General features: G+C 43.0%; 1 protein-coding gene across 1 annotated transcript in view; it reads left to right on the top strand.

The window, feature by feature from the left end:
- The window catches only part of RBFOX1 (RNA binding fox-1 homolog 1), a 439,628-nt gene that overhangs the window by 231,202 nt on the left and 188,870 nt on the right, over positions 1-19,556 (top strand). The window contains 1 exon segment of the mRNA XM_030212626.1: positions 13,871-14,003. Within this exon segment, the coding sequence (XP_030068486.1) occupies positions 13,871-14,003 (133 nt within the window).

The raw sequence follows: 19,556 nt of genomic DNA, 5'->3' as shown, positions 1-19,556 counted from the left end.
TCCCAACACATTCCTCAAATAGCCAACCAGAGTATTCAAATGCCATGCTCGACCAGTCCCAAATTGGGTCCCCAATTCAATTCTCGAGCATGTTTGTTGGCCCAGAAGACATGAGAATGTCCGCAGATATCAGGTGGTAAACCAGCTGGAACACAAACTGTCCGGAAAGAAATGTAAAACTAATCAGCATCAGGATTCATATCCCTCACATAACCCAAATATCTATTAGAATGCCATCTACCCAAGCGTTGAATGAGGACAGGCGAACCACACTCATGGGCTGCATAAGTTGTGGTATCTATATGAAATAAACCTCTACTACCACCCTATACTAGTAACTAATTAACTGGCTTCCACTGTCAGTATTATTACTCTCCCCCCCAGTTTAACCTGGGGGGGAGGTTATTATTCTAGTAAAATAATGTCAACTGACATGTTGTCTAATCCATCTTAAAGGAGCCACAAGTAAATTAAATACTGCGTGGGCCACCCGTTAGAACACCTCTGGACCTCTGAGTTTTTCCTGGCATCTAATGCATGGGACAGAAGCAAATCCCAGCCACTCTTGCCCCATCAGGTGCTGGGTTCATAATGGTGGTGTTGATCCCTAGTGGTAGTCTTTCAGTACTACCACTATGGATCCATCTGCCAAATAAAAGCATGTAACTCTTAGTTAGCAGCTTGACCTCTATCAGTAGTATTGTGAGACTTCCACTAAGGTTCAATCACTTCATTTTGAACCCTGCACCATTCTGTGAGCAAGCCAGCTTTCAACATTACAATAACAACAAGAAAAAGCAACACTGAGCCTTCAAGAAAGAGACAATGGCAGTCCTTTATTGTGAAAAAGATCCGACATGGGCCGTGTTTCAGCGCACAAGCGCCTCCCTCAGGGGTCAAAGTGTGTCTTCACAATATATGAGCAGGAATGTTCAGACAGTCTGAGTAAATTGCCAGCCACCACTGAGCGTTTGTTCAATCCTACCTGACGCTGTCTGTGTGAAAACTGCCAAAAGATAGGCGATATTACACACAAACATTATAATAACAACATAAATTATTTATTAATTAATAAGCGGACACAGAAGTATGAACTTGGAAAGAGATTTGTAATTAAAAATTTTGCCACTCAGCAGAGGGAATGGTAATTTTAAAACAATGACTAACAGTACTATAATATCTAACAATTACTATTTTCAACTAAGTTTACATTGTTTTACATTATTGAGTTCAACAAATGAGTAGTTTACATTTATATTGTAACACCATTAAAAATATGAGTAAACACATGCAAATTAAGACGTTCTCTTGTTGCTTATTCTAAAAATATTAAAATAATAAAACATGAAATTGAACTCTAAAATAGATATGTGAAATAGATATTCAGCTCACATCTCTCTATTGTCTACTGTTCAGTATCACGCTTTATCTCTTTTATCTCCGTATCCAAATCCTTGAGGAATTACTGTACAATCCACTTGTCGCTGAGAGGGATCATGTAAAGCCTGGAAGGTAGTATCTTTATAGCAGATTGATAATGGCTGGGTCAATATGATTAAAGTATTCCCTGAAACAGGTGGCCAGCTAACTCAGAATGTTATGAATTTTCATTTTCTTGATTTTAGATTCCCTGTTTGTGCTGAAACAGATGAGAGGCTTATTGTGTTGGTATCAGAGCCTTAGTTTGCTTGCTTGCTTAACAGTAAGCTTTTGTCACAATTTCTATGCATGTGTCTCAACAGAATTTACAAAGTAAAATGTATTTAGATTCTTTTCTACATTATTCGATTATGGCCCTTATTTTAGAAACTGTGGGGCTGATATTCAGCCGGCAGTGCTCAGCATTTTACTGAACACCGCTGGCGTTATTCCTGAATATTCAGTGCCAGACCCTGTCTGGGCTTTGACATTGAATATTCAGTTTTGTGGAGACGGTTAACACATAGCTGGTTACATACAATATTCAGCGCTTAACTAGCTATGGGTTACTGCATAAAGATAGGACGGCCTTTGATGCAGTTCCATTTATGCGGTTAACATGGCCGGTTAAGTGCTGAATACTAATACTTAAGTGGCCAAGTGTTAACTCCGCCCCTAGAATGCCCCCAGAATAACCAGTTTGCAGTTCAGTGCTTACTGGTTATTTTCAACAGCACTAACCAGGCAATTTAACTGTCCAGGAGCCATTTCTGGAAAGTTAAATCACTTTGAATATCATTCCGTTTATATTTTGGATGTCTGAAAACTGGCATTTAGAAACCCATATTGCATGGACATCCAAATCTTGATTTTATAAAAGCAGGATATGGACACTGCAGTATGTCTTTATGGCAAGGGAGCATGGTCTGGGTGTGCTTTGGATGGGACTTGGGATAGGCCAAAATATGAATGTCCAACTCCGATTTCAAAAGGGAAATTGAGTCCATGATCAAAAAGATGGATGTTGGTTATTTAGACATGGTATCTGACACATCCAGATTACAGAAAGTTGCTCCTATTGAACAGCTCGTAACTGGGAGGGATTAAGGTAAGTCATCTCCTTAAATCCCCTTGGTTGATCTCCCCCAAATGGAAAACTGGCAAGGGATACCAGGATCTGTGACAGCTTCAAAAACTATGGAAATTCATGGTATTATTTTTTTCTTTAAATTAACTTTTAAGTAGACTTCCATATGTAGAGGAGGAGTAGCCTAATGGTTAGAGTAGGAGGCTGAGAACCAGGGGTCCCTGATTTAAATGCAACTTCAGCTGTTTGTGATACTTATTTTGTTTTTGTTACATTTGTACCCCGCACTTTCCCACTCATGGCAGGCTCAATGCGGCTTACATGGGGCAATGGAGGGTTAAGTGACTTGCCCAGAGTCACAAGGAGCTGCCTGTGCCTGTTCCCCATGACCAAAGTCCACCACCCTAACCACTAGGCCACTCCTCCACATATTGTGATCTTTTCAGGGACAGAAAAATACTTACTGTACCAGAATGTAAACCTCTTCAGTAGCCCAAAGACAAAGAGCTGAAGTAGGGTTTGAATCGGAGATCCCCTGATTCTCAGCCTCCTACTCTAACCATGAAGCTACTCCTACACTTCCAATCGATATCTTTGTGGCCATTTCATGACACGAACATTCCTATTCAACCATACAATTGTCCATGTCCCTTGTTTACCCCATTTATAATTTGGATGCTGTAAAATGGATGTTCATACAGGACATCACCAGCACATGAACATCCATTTGTAAGTCAGCAGATCCTGTAGCAAAATACTAGCAGCATCAGTGATGTACTGACTTGGACTTCCTTATTCTGAGTAAGGGCATCCTTTCTAAAACGTCATTTTACTGTGAATCTTTTTTTAAAAAATATATATATTACCGTGGTATAATGTAAAGCTAATTATTGATATTTTCATGTACTGTCCGTTTATGTATATTTTTCTAGTAGGATTTTGAACTCAGAAAATGGTACTTGCCTTTTGACTTGCTATCATTTTTTTTCTCTCTCAGTAGGGGAGAAGAAGACATCTTAAGGTTAAAATTAGCAAATAAAGGGATCCTTTTACTCAGCTGGAGCTAATGGATTTAGCACACGCTAATGATTTGTAGATGCCCATTATATTCCTGTGGGTGTCTTATCATTTAGTGTGCACAAAGAGGCTCTTTTACTAAGGTGTGCTAGTGTTCTTAGCTCATGGTACAAACCAGCTGGAGCTAAATGCTGAGACACCCAGGATTTGTAGCGCAAGCTAAAAACGCTACCGCAGCTTAGTAAAAGACCCCCTAAATCTGTTAGTGCACCTTAGTAAAAGGACCCCCAAATATTAATAATTAGCAGTATTGTTGGATTGTTGGTTTAATCCTGTATTGACAATGAATGTGTCTGTGCTATGGTGAAAAAACAAAACCACTCTTCCAATATTATATCATGTATAACTGTCTATGTGAGACTGGCATTGTGGCAGATTGCCAGCAGTCCTGTTTGTGAAGCCAGTTTTTAATCATGAAGTAGTGTAACCTGCAAAGAGTGGCGGGTGCAGATCTGACCATCTTGATGGCCAGACTGGATGGAATGTGTAGGTCTTTTACAAAGCAGCACTACCGATTAGTGCTCAAGAAATTACATTTTCAAGTGCACACTGAATTCAAAGAAACCCATTCCATTCCCATGGGCTTGTTCGCATTCAGCGCACACTTATCGGTAGCACTGATTCATAAAAGAAGTCCATAATATTTTAGGGGTTTCCTTTTCCTAAGGGAGCTGTGATCATGTTCTTTGTCTGTTGAAACAGGTCTGACCTGGTTGTGTCATAGAGGTGGCATGTTTAGATCTAGGGAAAGTGGGGAAATGATGGCTGTTGTGGTGGCAGTCATTACCAGGGCCGCCGAGAGAAGGGGGGCAGGGGGGGCAAAATTCCCCGGGCCTGGACCTCCAAGGGGGGCCCGGCGCCGGGTTCAGGCCACCGGTGCTGCAGTCCCCGGTCTCACCTGCCTGCCTCCTCAGCTCCGGGCCCCCTGCATTCAATGCGGCAGTCGCAGATCGCCTCTCTTCGGGCCTTCCCTCCCTGTGTCCCGCCCTCGTGGAAACCGGAAGTTACATCAGATGAGGGCGGGACACAGGGAGGGAATGCCCGAAGAGAGGCAATCTGTGACTGCCGCATTGAATGCAGGGGGCCCGGAGCTGAGGAGGCAGGCAGGTGAGACCGCGGACTGCAGTGGCAGGGGGTGAAGCAAGTGGGGGGAGCGATGGGGGGGGGGGAGGCGGGGCGGCCTTGTCCCAGGCCTGGCCTAGTCTATCAGCGGCCCTGGTCTTTACCAGTCAACAAGAGACCTTTATAGTCCATCTTAGAGGAGGTGCTCCTTCTGCTCCTTGGGCTAGGGAGGGTTACCCAGCACCATCCAGACATACATTGGAAGAAGATGGATAAAAGACATGAATGTGGCATTAAGACATTTAAAGGAACCTGGGGTGAAAGGGACATTCTTGTTTAAAATTTGGGGTATGACAAAAATTCAAAGTATATTTTTGTTTAAACAAACCCCCAAATTCTGTATATGACAACTTAAGTTGTGCGTGCTAATTTGGCATGCAGTTGAAAAGGAGTGTGGCCATGGACCTGGAATGGGTGGGTTGTGGGCATTTCAAAAAACTATGTGCACTATTATAGAATACACCCTTAGGCCTAGTTTTATGTGGCCTAAATGGGTGTGCCTAAATTTTAGTCGCAAGAATGACTCGTGACTGAGCATATTCTATAAACTATGCGTAACTTTAGGCTTAGTTTATAGAATCACATTAACCACGTGGTTTTACTGTGCTGAATTTTAAGGCGCCGTGTATAGAATTTCCCTCAATATGCATAAGTATGTTGAAAATGTAATTTCTTGAGGCAGAAATAAAACAAAAGAACAAGAGAGAGGAAGTAGACACTAAACTATGGGAGAACCTAGAAACAGGCAAATAGCTAAAAGTCCTTTGAGAAACATTGGCAGCACTACTGGTTTAATAGCTTTTTGCCTCATTCTGTGCATCAAACATGGGCTGTAGAGGCAGCTTCCTACTGCTTATGCAGTGATGTTTATTAGCATTGGTCTTTGCTCTCATTCCTGTCTTAATACAGGGAATCGGCATGACATGCCACTGATAACTGAGTCAAATTGACTCCGCTGGAGGTTGTGTCATATCGTGTTGATTCCCCCTCCCCCTCTCCCAACCCCCCACAGCAGAGGTAGAATAGTGATGGATGCCATTATAATGCTTTTTGAATACTGCACTGCCAGGCTTCTTTTATATAAAGTTATGGAGTCTGTGTTGAGAAATCCAGGTAGAATGCAGTTTGATAAATGCTACTCCGCAATTCTTAATATTTTTTGGCTCCCAGTTCTACATCAGTCCAATCATCTTAAAGTTGATCTCATTCCTTAAGGAAGATTATGCATTAAAAAATAGATATATTTATTGCCCAGCTCTTTGTCTAAGTATTATACTAACATTTAACTGTCTGGTATACAAAAGATCAAAGACAAATCTCTGGGAACAGTTGTGATAACTACAGTTAAAATGTGATCATTTTTTTTTTGTTTCTGTTGCTGGAAAATAAATTCAGTATGCTGTGGCTCTACAAATGTATTTGCTCATTGTGCTGATGATAAAACAGATATCAGAACTGTAACTGAATGGTCCCTTCTTTCTTATCTAGAATTTTGTAGTTGTTTTCATCCTCCCCTGATTTTAAATATGTTAACTGCTTTGATCTGCTTAGGGGCTTTTTTACTAAAGGGTTGCCGTGTGGTAAGCCGGAACTGCCGCCAACCCAACGTGGGTGCTGGCGGTAGTTTCACCCCCATTGCATGCTATTTCCAGCGCTAGCGGAAATATTGTAAAAAAATTCTGCAGGGGGTTACAAGAGGACCTTACGAGACTGGGAGACTGGGCGTCTAAATGGCAGATGACGTTTAATGTGAGCAAGTGCAAAGTGATGCATGTGGGATAGAGGACCCCGAATTATAGCTACGTCATGCAAGGTTCCATGTTAGGAGTCATGGACCAACAAAAAGGGATCTAGGTGTCGTTGTTGATGACACGTTGAAACCTTCTGCTCAGTGTGCTGCTGCGGCTAAGAAAGCAAATAGAATGTTAGGTATTATTAGGAAAGGAATGGAAAACAAAAATGAGGATGTTATAATGCCTTGTATCGCTCCATGGTGCGACCGCACCTCGAATATTGTGTTCAATTCTGGTTGACGCATCTCAAAAAAGATATAGTGGAATTAGAAAAGGTGCAGAGAAGGGCAACGAAAATGATAAAGGGGATGGGACGACTTCCCTATGAGGAAAGGCTAAAGCGGCTATGGCTCTTCAACTTGGAGAAAAGGCGGCTGAGGGGAGATATGATAGAGGTCTATAAAATAATGAGTGGAGTGGAATGGGTAGATGTGAAGCACATTTTTTAGCCTAGCAGTAATTATGGTGATACAAGACTGCTATAGAGACTCCAAGTTAAAGGAGTCCTCCTTAATGCTAGTCCCCAAATGGTATCAGCAACCAAAACTCAACATAAGTAACAAGTACAGAGCAGTGGTGTAGCTACATGGGGCCATGAGGGCCTGGGCCCCCCCCCCCCCCCCCCGAATTTCCTCTGGACCCCTAGTTTTACTGGCGGGGGTCCCCTACCCCCGCCAACTGAAGCGTTGTCCAGCATCACCGTGCTGCCTGCCTTGCTCTCTCTTCCCCCTCACGGTCTGCATGCTCCTTTTTGTGAAATTGAGCATGCTCAGTTTCACTTAAAGGAGCATGCAGGACGTGAGGAGGAAAAGAGAGCAGGGCAGGCAGCGTGACAGCGCCAGAGACCGGCGCTGGAGAAGGCTTCAGCTGGCGGGGGTTGGGGACCCCCGCCAGCCAAGTTAGTTTGCTGCAGCAGTGGGTGGGGTGCGGCAGGGCAGCGGGGGGAGCGGCGAGGCAGCGGGAGGGGCGGCAGCTGGGGAGGTGGCAGACTAAAATGTGCCCCCCCCCCCCCCATCTCAGGCTCTGGCCCTCTCCCACCTCGAGGTCTGTCTACGCCCCTGGTACAGAGGTGTGCTCAGATTAAAAATTAAGGATACTAACAAGAAGTTACTGAAGGTAAAACTAGAGGATCTTGTAAACTAATAAACCTTCTAATTCTCAACTTAAGAATGTTTGTAGAGCTAAGAGGTAAAGGTGTTCATTGAAAAAGAGCTATTTGCACTTGAGATGAGCATAAGCTGGCATTTAAATGGTTATAGAAACATAAAAACAGAGGAAAATGAACGTTTAAGTACCCACTTTACAAAGCCAGGATATGTACGTCAAAACCCCATGTGTGTGCAAATGGCAAGTGGGTGTAGACTGGGCGTGTTTGGGGTAGGACTAGGGCATACCTAGAAAATACATGTCTATTCCCCATTTTAGATACTGTTTTCAAGATTTACACCTGCTGCCAAGCATGTTTAGATTTTGGTAAAATACTCCAATTGAGCAGAACCCCACTGGAAGGATTAGGGAAGTTTGCCCCCTTAATCCTCCAGTGGTTTTTGCCCCTTTCCTCAAAAGCCAAACTGGCAAGTGATACCAGTCTTTGTGACAGCATCAGGAAAATACACGCTTATGTTTCTAAGTGGGCCTTTGTAAAATACCCCTAAATTAGCAAAGTTAAACATGTATATACCAGTACATACTATAATCAGGGACTCAATCCATTGTAAACCAGAGTATAAATCTAAAACAATATGGATCTAACAAGCAAAAAAAGCCCATTTCTGCAAAAATGAAACGGGCCATAGGAAGGCTCTCATCTAAGCGATTTCTCGTCTCTCCCCTGCCCCAGGGGCGTAGCTACGGATGGGCCTGGATGGGCCCAGGCCCACCCAGTTTTGTCTCAGGCCCATCCTCACCTTCTCCCACCCCCGCCGTAGCGCTGCCTCCTCTCCTGCACTTCATGGTCTCCGTCTCCCACCCCCACGGCAGCGCTTTATCGGCGCTGCCTGCCTGACATCTGACAGACGCGGCGCGGTGTCCTCCTGCTCCGGGCCCTTCCCTCTGCCGCGTTGATTCAACTTCCTGTTTACGCAGGGCGGATTGCACGCAGCAGAGGGAAGGTCCCGGAGCAGGACGTCGTCACGCCACATCTGTCAGCTGTCAGGCAGGCAGCGCCGACAGAGCGCTGTCGCGGGGGTGGGAGACGGAGACCATGAAGTGCAGGAGAGGAGGCAGCGCCACGGTGAGAGAAGGTGAGTGGAGGCAGCACTGATAACTTTAAATGTGCTGGACAGACACGCATGTGTGTGTGTGGGGGGGGGGTTGTAGTGCCCACCCATCCAACCCACTGGCCCACCCAAAAATTGTCTTCTGGCTACGCCACTGCCCTGCCCTCCCCTCCCCTCCATGTCCACTGATTCTCCCCTCCCTTCCCATCCCCTCCATATCCAGCGATTCTCCCCTCCCCTCCATGTCCAGTGACTCGCCCCAGCCCCCACCTGCCCCCTTTTAAGCACCCAAGTTCCAGTTCAACCCCAACCCTCACCTGCCCACCCTCTTCTCTCACAACAGCCTTCCTTTCCTTTCTGCCGCCCTTCTTTTAAAACTTGTATTTTACCTGAAGTCGCAGCGGCGTCACTGAAAGTGGCAGGCTCGCCTCGCCTCCAGCCTTCCCTTTCCTCCTCTCTCAGTGTCCCGCCCTCCTCTGACGTAATTTCCTCTTTCTGTGAGGGCGAGACACTGAGAGGGAAGGGAAGGCTGGAGGCAAGCCGATTATGTATACGGTTGCATATGGTTACGAACCCAGCCAGCCAACCATCCAGGAACGCAGATTGACAATTTATTAAATAGGAGAGGAGATATTCACCATAAACACATCACTTCTACTTTATAAAAGAGAGGAAAAGGGCCTCCGAAGTCTCTGTGGTTTGCAATAAGCATACAGCACCCTGCAGACAAGCAGCAGCAGATCTTAAAAAACAGTTTGCAAGCACACTGCCCTTGACGAAGCATTAAAGTGAAATGGGTCTCAGTCGGGAAGTACAGAGCACCATGTTTCAAGATAAGTGTGCTCTGTGGTTGTTAAATTTGTAAAATTAGTAAAAAATGAATTAATGGTATAGGTAGGGAGAAAGAGGGTTTTTTTTGGCCAATGTTGAAGCTTGACTGCAAGGTGCTATATGCTTATTGCAAACCATGACTTTTGAGGCCTTCTTCTCTCTTTTATAAAGTATAGTGACATGTTTATGGTGTATATTAGATCCACATTGGTTTAGATGTATGAGCCGATACATATACATGTATGTTGCTGTTCTACAACATAAACATGTATGAGCTGGCACAAACACATGTATGTGCTGGTTTTCAACCCATTGAAAGTTGTTTTCTAAAGTGGATGTTTATGCCGCATGCACTTGGGGCTGGATTCTATATAGGGTGCAGTGATTAACATGCGCTAACTTGTACGTGTGGCTAGTTTCCACGCACTACTCAAATGAATAACCAACCGATTAGTGATGATAATTGGCCGATAACAACCAACCATCATCACCAGTTGGCAATAATTGGAATTTATGTGTGCTTCTGTTTAGGCGTATTTTAAATAGAGGCATAAGTAAATTCCAATGTGCATAGTTGAAAAGAGGGTGTGGCCATGGTAGGAGTGTAGGCATGTCAAGGACATCAATCAAACCTAAGCACCTTGTTATAGAATTTGGGGAAACACGTGTACATTTAGGCGTGGATATTTACACCTGGTTTTCAGTGGCGTAAATGGCCATTCCTAAATGTAGGCAGGTTCCCCCAGCCTACGTGCTATTCTATACAGTACGTCTTACTGTAGATGTGGTTTATAGAATAGCACTACATGTATTGTTCCAACGCGCCTATATTTTAGACGCCGCCTAGAGAATCCGACCCTTGGGGCATAAACATCCATTTCTCCTGTATTTTAGATCAGCCTCTACATCAGCAGATTCTGTTTTAGAATACTAATGAAATTTGAGACATCTCAATTCCAACTTCTACATCCTTTCTAAAATGGTCAACTAGAGAGGTGGGTTACTCAATCAGAATTTAAAATGTGCACTGCCTGTGTTCTGTGAAGAAAGGATCGGGAAGTTTCCCATGCTTTCATTCCATCTATATCATTGTGCCAAGGCTGACTGGTGGTGTGCTCAAGCTCATGAACAGACAGCTGCTTAATCCTTCATGCTTATCCCATGAAAATTAGCTCTGAGGCCTGTAATACATTAGCTCATAATGTTTCTATATCCTCAGTGACCTAATTAAGTAAAAAAAAGAATCTCACAATCCAAAAAATGGCATCAGAAAAATGCATATGCTCTGTAGCTAATGAAGGCAAATGAGTGGTGGCCCAGCACAAACACTTTGAAGGGGCTTTTATGACTAAATTCAAAATGTTATGGATTTTTGGATCTGCTGCATTCACAAACACTTTGGGGTATATAAGTGTCTTCCTGTACTGCAGTCTACCCAACTATAATTGTATAATGACTCCAAAAGTACAAATTTCAAGCTATAAAGAATAGAGGCTGTCTTTATATTGTAGTTTTACATAGTGTTGTGTTCTAAGGAAGATATTATATTAATTGTAGCAATACTATGCACAAATATGACAGAAAAACAACATTTCACAATTTGTCAGGATTTAAGATTAGATTGGGCACCCAAAAAAAAAACACAAAATTTAGTGCTAAGCGCCATTCTATAAATGGTGCTACAAGTTGGGTGCTATTTATAGAATAGCACTTTGCAACTGGATTTACACTGACTGAAACTTGGTTAAAATCCTTGTGCCAAAATTATTTGTGGATCTCCCACATTTTATAATACTGTACACATCTTGAGTGAATGCCCCCGGGCCTGCCCACGCCCCTCCCATAGCCACACACCCCCTTTCAGTTGCATGCTGAAAAATTTACACGCACATCTTTATAGAATAATGCCGAGCAAGATGTGCGTGTAAGTTCAAATTGCTGACAATTAGCACTGATAATTGCTTATTAGCACCTAATTATTGATGCTAGTTGCCTCATTATTCAAATTTGTGCATGCAGTTTTGAGCACCATTTATTGAATTTGGGGATTAATGCATTTACCCTCCCATCCTGTATAAAGCACTCAAAATTAGGTGCAATTTAGAATGTAACCTTCACACTACAAAGGCAACAACACACCAAAATGGTGGTGAACGGCAGATACACATGTAAGTGCATTTAGGTACTATTCTGTAACTTGGTGCCTAAGGGGCCCTTTTACTAAGCCGCGTAGGCGCTTATGTGCATCCAACGTGTGCATGTTCAGAACTACCACCTGGCTACCGCATGGCCTAGGCGGTAATTTCATTTTTTACACGCATCCACTATGCATGCCGGAAATTATATTTTATTTACCTGCGTGCGGCGCTAACCAGGCGATAATCGGTATTGTATGCGCGCTGACGATTACTCCTGGTTAACTCCTGAAACCCTATCACTAATTGATAGGGTGGCAGTAAGGTCTGAGGCCCAAAATGGACACGCGCCAATTTTCAATTTGCCGCACATCCATTTTAAGCCCAAAAAGGGCTTTTTTTTTACAGGTATCGAAAACATGTGCCTACACTAGTGCAGGCCATTTTTCAGCGAACCCTAAGTAAAAGGACCCCTAAGTGCTCTAGCATGTAACTGCAAGGGGGGAGGGGCACATGGCCAGGACATGGGTGGTTCCTACACTTATGTACAAACCTCATGATTCTACAAAAATTGCAAATGCAAATTTTGGTGCATCCACGATTTGCATGTGCAATTTAATAGTATAATGAGCTAAATAGTGCCACTAATTGGCTTTTATTAAGCAATTAGTGGCACTAATTAGATTTAATTGGGACATACCCTCATAAAATGTATGCACAGCCCGAAAAAGGGGGCACGGAAATGAGAGGGTGTTTTCAGGCAGATTGGGGTGTGGTTTTCAGTTACATAATTACTAGGTGTGGTCATTTGCACCATGTTTTTGTTGGTGCAAATGGCAGCACCTAAGTTTGCGCGTTACCTCTCTGCTTAACGTTAATTCTATAAACCACATTGAATTTTAGGTGCGGCTTATAGAATCCTGTCTATATGTTTTTTTTTCACTGCCGAATTTTTAGGAATCATAATGTATAAAATTGAATCAATTACATGCGGAAGTGCCAACATTTAGATGCATGACATGTCTAAGGGGCCCTTTTGCAAAGCCGCGTAAGGGCCTGTGCGCGTCCAGCGAGTGTCAAATCAGCATTACCGCCTGGCTACCACGTGTCCCAGGCAGTAATTTTGAATTTGCGCACTGAAAATATTTTCTACCGCAGGGCACCTACTCGGCGGTAAATGGCAGCTGGCGCTCGCTGCATGCTTACCACCCAGGTAGTGCATTAGACCTTACTGCTAAGTCAGTGGATGGCAGTAAGGTCTCAGGCCTAAAATGGAGGCGTGCTGGTTTTCATTTTGCCACATGTCTATTTCTCAGCCCATTAACAAATTTCCTTTTTTCCAGACACGATACAATAAGGGTCTAGCATCCGCTAAAACACGTGCCCACACTGCCGCAGGCCAGGTTTTGGGGCATCTTTGTAAAAGGGCCCTTAAATGTTGTCTTATAAATGCGTACTTACTCTAGTATTCTATAATGGATTTGGCATGCAAAATTGTCATTTAGAATACTAGCTAGGTGCACAGATGTGTGCTGCCTAAGGGGTCCTTTTACTAAGCCACATATGCGCGTATGAGCGTCTTATGCACGTCAATTTTGAACTATTGCCCAGCTACCGCAGGGCCCAGGATGGTAATTCCATTTTTTTTACGCGTTTACCCTACGTGCGCTGGAAACATTTCCAGCGAGCGGCGCTAACTGGGCAGTAATCAGAATTGTACATGTGCTGACAATTACCGCCCAGTTAATGCATGAGACTTTACCACTAAGTCAGTGGGTGGTGGGAAGGTCTGAGGCCCAAAATGGACGTGCGCCGATTTTCATTTTGCCGCACATCCATTTTCGGTCAAAAAAAGGCCTTTTTTGCAGATGCGCTGAAAAATGGATCCGCGCTCATCCAGTACACACGTCTACACCAGCACAGGCCATTTTTTGGAACACCTTAGTAAAAGGACCCCTAAGATTTAGCAGCCTTTATAGAAGGGGCTCTATTTTTTGAGAAAATCTACTTGAATTGAGCCTAGTATGATCTCTTTTAATTCTTCAGTTAGTTTTACAGCAAAGTTTAAAGGTTTGTGGTAATGCAGTGTAAACTAAGACATTGCAGAATGTAGTCATCTCAAATTTTAAGGAATTCAAGTCAACTGATTCCTGTTTCTTCCTTGCTTTCCAATTATGTTTTCCATAGTACCTGGCTTTCCTTACCCTGCTGCAACTGCAGCTGCTGCTTACAGAGGAGCACATCTAAGAGGCCGGGGTCGTACAGTGTACAATGCGTTTCGTGCAGCAGCTCCCCCTCCTCCGATTCCAGCCTATGGCGGGTAAGAAGATCATTCTATTTATCTATTACCATAAATTCCCAAAGGCTAAACATGACTCTCTGTGAGTACAATGCATGCTCACCTGATGCCACCACAGAAACCAACACAGCATGCAACCAAACCAAGTGCCTGAGGAGCTGCACCTTGCAGAGAGTATTGAAAAATGACTGTAATTTGTACTGTCATGGTTGGTGGATTTAAGCATTTCATATGTCACATGTTGTTATGTAAATTCTCTCAGACTGTGAATGCTGTGGAAACAGAGAGATTGTAATACTTCAGCTGTACCTTTGACGACTGCAAACGTTTAGGAGTCAGTTTGGTTTCGACTCCAATCTGTGAAAATTGGTATCTTTGAAATTTTACTAGGGCTGTGTTCCTAAATTTATGATCAAAATTTCACCGAAACTCTCAAATGGATGGTAATAGGGATGAATTTAGAGATGATGAAAGTTAGGAACTATGATTTTCAATGTCAGGCACCTCTATTAGGCCCCTAAATCTAGACAAATAAATGGAAGGCCTAAATTTAGGAAAACAACTTTTGAACATCTGGCTTGTGTGGGGTTATTTAGTGCCACTGAATACCAGCACGAACTGCCAAACAGAAAACTGGCTATTTTGTAGGCGGTCCATGGATGAGCCAGCACTTAGGCGGTTAAATGCTGATATTCACATAAATAGGACCACATAAAACGCAATTGTATCTTTATGTGGTTCATTTTATGCAGTGAAGTGAAGTGCTGAATATTGCAATTAACCACAGAAGTTTTAGCCGGCTGCATACAACTGGATATTCATTGCTGATAGCTAGACATTCCCTGACATTGAATATCCGGGCATAAGACTGGTGGGGACAGAAAAACACTGACTGCCACCAGCTGAATATCGACCTCTAGCAGTTTTAAATATGGGAGACCAGTTTTAAATTGGCAATATAATTGTCAGTAATCTTCTAACTCCCTCTATCCTTATCCACTCCTCTCTTCTCTATATAAGTAATTCCTCTTCAGGGCTGCCTGCATCTACTCCCTTTCTCTCCCTCTCACATAGACCGCCACTTCCCCCCTTGTCCAACCTTCTGTTCCTCTTTTCACAGTAACTAGGAAGGTTTCAGAGTTTGGTGCCGAGTACAGAAGCAGCCTGTGAGGGACTGCAAGAACTAAGTTAGGGGGTCTTTTACAAAGCGTCCGTAAGCCCAATGCTGCACAAATTATTGAGCTATGAAACTTTCTTAGATAAGTGAAAGCTTTTATAAATTGTATTTTTGAGTTAGTGATGAAGATGAATATTTGCTGTGTTGGAATATTTTTGAAAGTTCTTTGGCGTGGTCAAGTTTCACTTAATAAAAGGAAGAGAATATTTTAAGCCAATGATTGAACGGTAGGGAGCCATAAACAGTTTTTTGTGGCTACCTGGTGCTTCTGAGGCTTTTTTCTACCCCCACCAAAACAATATATATATAAATAATATATTTAAAAGTAAGATACATTTCTGGGAATTTAGGAATATGCCTGCACTAGCTATGATATTTGCAGTGATAATACATATGCTAATTTATCATGCAGCCATTTTTTGAAAATACACAGTAACACAGTTAAATAGTGGCAGATAAAGACCCACATGGTTCATCCAGTCTGTCCTACAAGGTGCCTGCCACTCTGTGTGTGCCTCAGTCACCCATGCTTAAACGCTGGTTGTCAAGTCTCCACCATGCCAGTCATAAAGGCATCCAAACATGATGAAGTCTTGGTTATAACCACATATCATTCCCAAGTATTGGAGGCAGTATTCAACTTACCAGTCAAAGGTGTTTTCCCGTCCCCACTGAGCTGCACAGCACCCTCACTCGCAGCATGTGACAATAAACCTGCTTATTTTTGAACGAGAAAGCCGGCCATCTTCCGACACAAATCGGGAGATGGCCGGCCATCTCCTGAAACCGGCGAAATCGGTATAATCGAAAGCCAATTTTCGCCGGCTTCAACTGCTTTCCGTTGCAGGGCCGTCTAAAATTCAAGGGGGTGTTTTGGCAGGGTATGGAAGGCGGGACAGGGGCGTGGTTATGAGATGGCCGGCTTCGGCCGATAATGGAAAAAAGAAGGCCGACTCTGAGGAGCATTTCGCCGGCTTCACTTGGTCCATTTATTTTTAGGGCCAAGCCTCCAAAAAGCAGTATGCAGGTCCCTGGAGCAGTTTTTAGTGGGTGCAGTGCACTTCAGGCAGGTGGACAGGTCCATCCCCCCCTATCTGTTACACTTGTGGTGGTAAGTGTTGAGCCCTCCAAATCCCCCCAAAACCTACTGTACCCACATGTAGGCGCTTCACGCCTAAGTGCTATGGTAGTGGTGTACAGTTGTGGGGAGTGGGTTTTGGGGGGATTTGGGGTGCTCAGCACCCAAGGTAAGGGAGGTATGCACCTGGGAGCAATTTTTTAAGTCCACTGCAGTGCCCCCTAGGGTGCCCGGTTGGTGTCCTGGCATGTCAGGAGGACCAGTGCACTACAAATACTGGCCCCTCCCATGACCAAATGCCTTGGATTTGGCCGGGTTTGAGATGGCTGGCCTCGGTTTCCATTATCGGTGAAAACCGATGCTGGCCATCTCTGACATTTGGCCGGCCCGAACAGTATTATCGAAATGAAAGATGGCCGACCATCTTTTTCGATAATACGGTTCTGGACTGCTGTTTGCGGTGCTGGCCATATAGATGACCGCCCATATAGATGGCCGGCACCATTCGATTATGCCCCTCAAAGTGATCTACAACACCGAAGTCGCCGAAGCTTCACCTTTCTTTTGCCATTTGCAAGACACAGACCATAGAAGTCCATTTGCCATTTGCCTCAGTTCCTCCAGTGCTGGAGTTGCTGAATCTTCTTTCAGTTTTTTGCCATTTGCAGGACAGAGACCTTAGAAGTCTGTCCGGCATCGGCCTCAGTTCCCACTACTTTTCCCCAAGATAACACCTCAACAGCAGTGTTGTGTTTCCATCCTTTTTTATATCCAGGCATCCCCTGTGTCTATCTCATACATTTTTGAATTCGCTCATATTACTGTCACCTATTATGTAAGTAGTAAGGGCTCACGCGGTATCCCTCCGCTAACTAGTTAGCAAGGTAATATAGATGTAATAACCGGTTAGCGCAGAAATGCCCATTCTCCACACCTGACACGCCCCTCAAAAAAAATAGAAAATTTTAGCACCTGGTTAATATATTCACCTTCCCCCTCTTTACAAAGCCGCGCTAGTGGCTGCCGGTGCGGTAATGCCGAAACAGCCCATTCAAAGTGAACAGGCTGTGTCAGCAATAATGTGCGGCAGCCACTAGCATGGCTTTGTAAAAAGGGAGGGTTACATTTGGAAGTTACTGCAGGATGCCTGAGCATATCTTACAGTATTCCATTTTTAGCTCCATTAAGCATTTGTTAGCACCTAATGCAGCTTAGTAAAAGGGCCCTACGATAAAAACAATTACTTTTTAATTATAGATTCATTACCTGTTATTCCAGTGAAAAATAGGAATCCAAGATGATCCCCATTACCTTAGCTGTATGACCTACTTGTAAATATTCTCCTGATCCCAATGGTATTTTATCGGCCAAACCAGAGAACTTTTTTTTTATTTGTGTATAGTTTTAATAAATTTATGAAAATTAATATTTTTATCTTGTTAATACAATTACTGATTTTTTGATAAATCTGATCTAAATCTGCATATGTAGGTAATAAAACAAAAATATCAGCATAGGAATAAAGAGTTTCATCTTGCTCTACACTAATTAGACCAACGAACTCATGAAGATATTAAACAAGATGGGTAAAAGTGGGGATCCCTAAGGAACAGCAGTGCTCATTGTCAACTTGTGGTGCAGCCTAATTCCTGCAAGTTGACAATAAGCACTGCAGTGGTGTAAGGGCGATATACACCAAACGAATTTTGACAATAATCCCTTAAGAAGCCCGACTGAACAGGTGAAACGAGCCACATTGGGTTCTTTTGAAAGATAAGTGCATGCCTTTTGTTTTGTAGGCACAGAAAAGTATTTTAAAAAGGGGGCTTTGGGACCGATGAAAGAAAATTGAACCAGATTGAGTTGCAGTTCTGAAAAATGTATATCTGCACAACTGATGCCTGAGGTCCTTTTCCTTATTACATTAAAAAAAATGTTTTTTTAACTATATAAAAAATATATGAAAAGTACATGGTTGTAAAACCTAAACAATATAGGTTTCTGTATTACACTGTCAACACTGGCCAGACCCTATTTGTTTTGTCAATTGACTTAATGGTCTAAGCAATATCTCTGTTTTGAATTGATTATTGATCTCTAAGGAACCCCACAAGATGCTAACCGTGAATGTGAAAACTCACAGTTCTTTTTAACTATATACCAGGTATCTTTAATTAATCGGTAACTTTTGAAACCAGTCAAGAACTACACTGGTTATACCCAACTCACTTAGGGGTCCTTTTTCTAAGGTGTGCAGACAAATGGACTGTGCTAGTGTAGGCGCATGTTTTGGACTTGCGCAGATCCATTTTTCGGTGCGCCTGTAAAAAAAGGCCTTTTTAAAATTTTTGCCGAAAACGGACGTGCGGCAAAGTAAAGACTGGCGCGTGTCCATTTTGGGTCTGAGACCTTACCGCCAGCCATTGACTTAGCAGTAAGGTCTCACACGTTAATCGCGTAGCAATCGTCTACACACGTAGAATGACAATTACCGCCTGTTTTTTGCTGCTTGCCAGAAAATAAAAATTATATTCTGGTGCGTGTAGCGGACGTGCGTCAAAAATGAAATTACCTCAAGGGCCATGTGGTAGCTGGTTGTTGACTCCAAATTGACATATGTTGGCCATGTGTAGGTGCCTACGTGGCTTAGTAAAAGGGCCCCTTAAAATTATATTCAGCACTTAAGCAGCCATGGGGTAGCGCATAAAGGGCCCTGTTTACTAAGGTGCGTTAGTGGTTTTAGCTTGCCTACACTTAGTGCACACGCTAACCATGTAGGCGCCCATAGGAATATTGTAGGCATGTACATGGTTAATGCGCGTTAAAAACGTTAATGCACCTATAACGCTGCTTAGTAAACAGGGCCCTTAATGTGTTCAAATGAAAAAGTGATCTACAGAGTCAAAAGCTACAGATTTATGAAATTGCAAAAGAACAATCTGATTACCGCAGCTACGTGATTTCTTCACCTTGGATGTTAGTTATTATGAGGGTTTCTGTGCTGTATTTGCTTCTAAACCCAAATTGTGAGAGATGCAAAATGTCATAACCATCAACAAATATTGACAATTGTAATCCTACAATAGAGTGTATCAGTTTGATAGATAGAAGAAGACTAGTTAGCAACTGAAACATGTAGATTTGCAGATTGTTTGGATAATTTAAGAATAATCGCTCCCGTTTGATAGATGAAAATAACCAAAGTTTAATACACAATTGACAAATACAAACAAAATTCAATTTACAATTTCTTGAGGTGGATTACATAACAAAAATGCTGGACAACAGTCCAATAAACAAGGTGATATGGAACATTTTT

The sequence above is a fragment of the Microcaecilia unicolor genome, chromosome 8 (genome assembly GCF_901765095.1).
Source record: "Microcaecilia unicolor chromosome 8, aMicUni1.1, whole genome shotgun sequence".
Lineage (NCBI taxonomy): Eukaryota > Metazoa > Chordata > Amphibia > Gymnophiona > Siphonopidae > Microcaecilia > Microcaecilia unicolor.
Note: the sequence above shows the minus strand (reverse complement) of the source record. Positions and strands in the feature narration are given on the sequence as shown.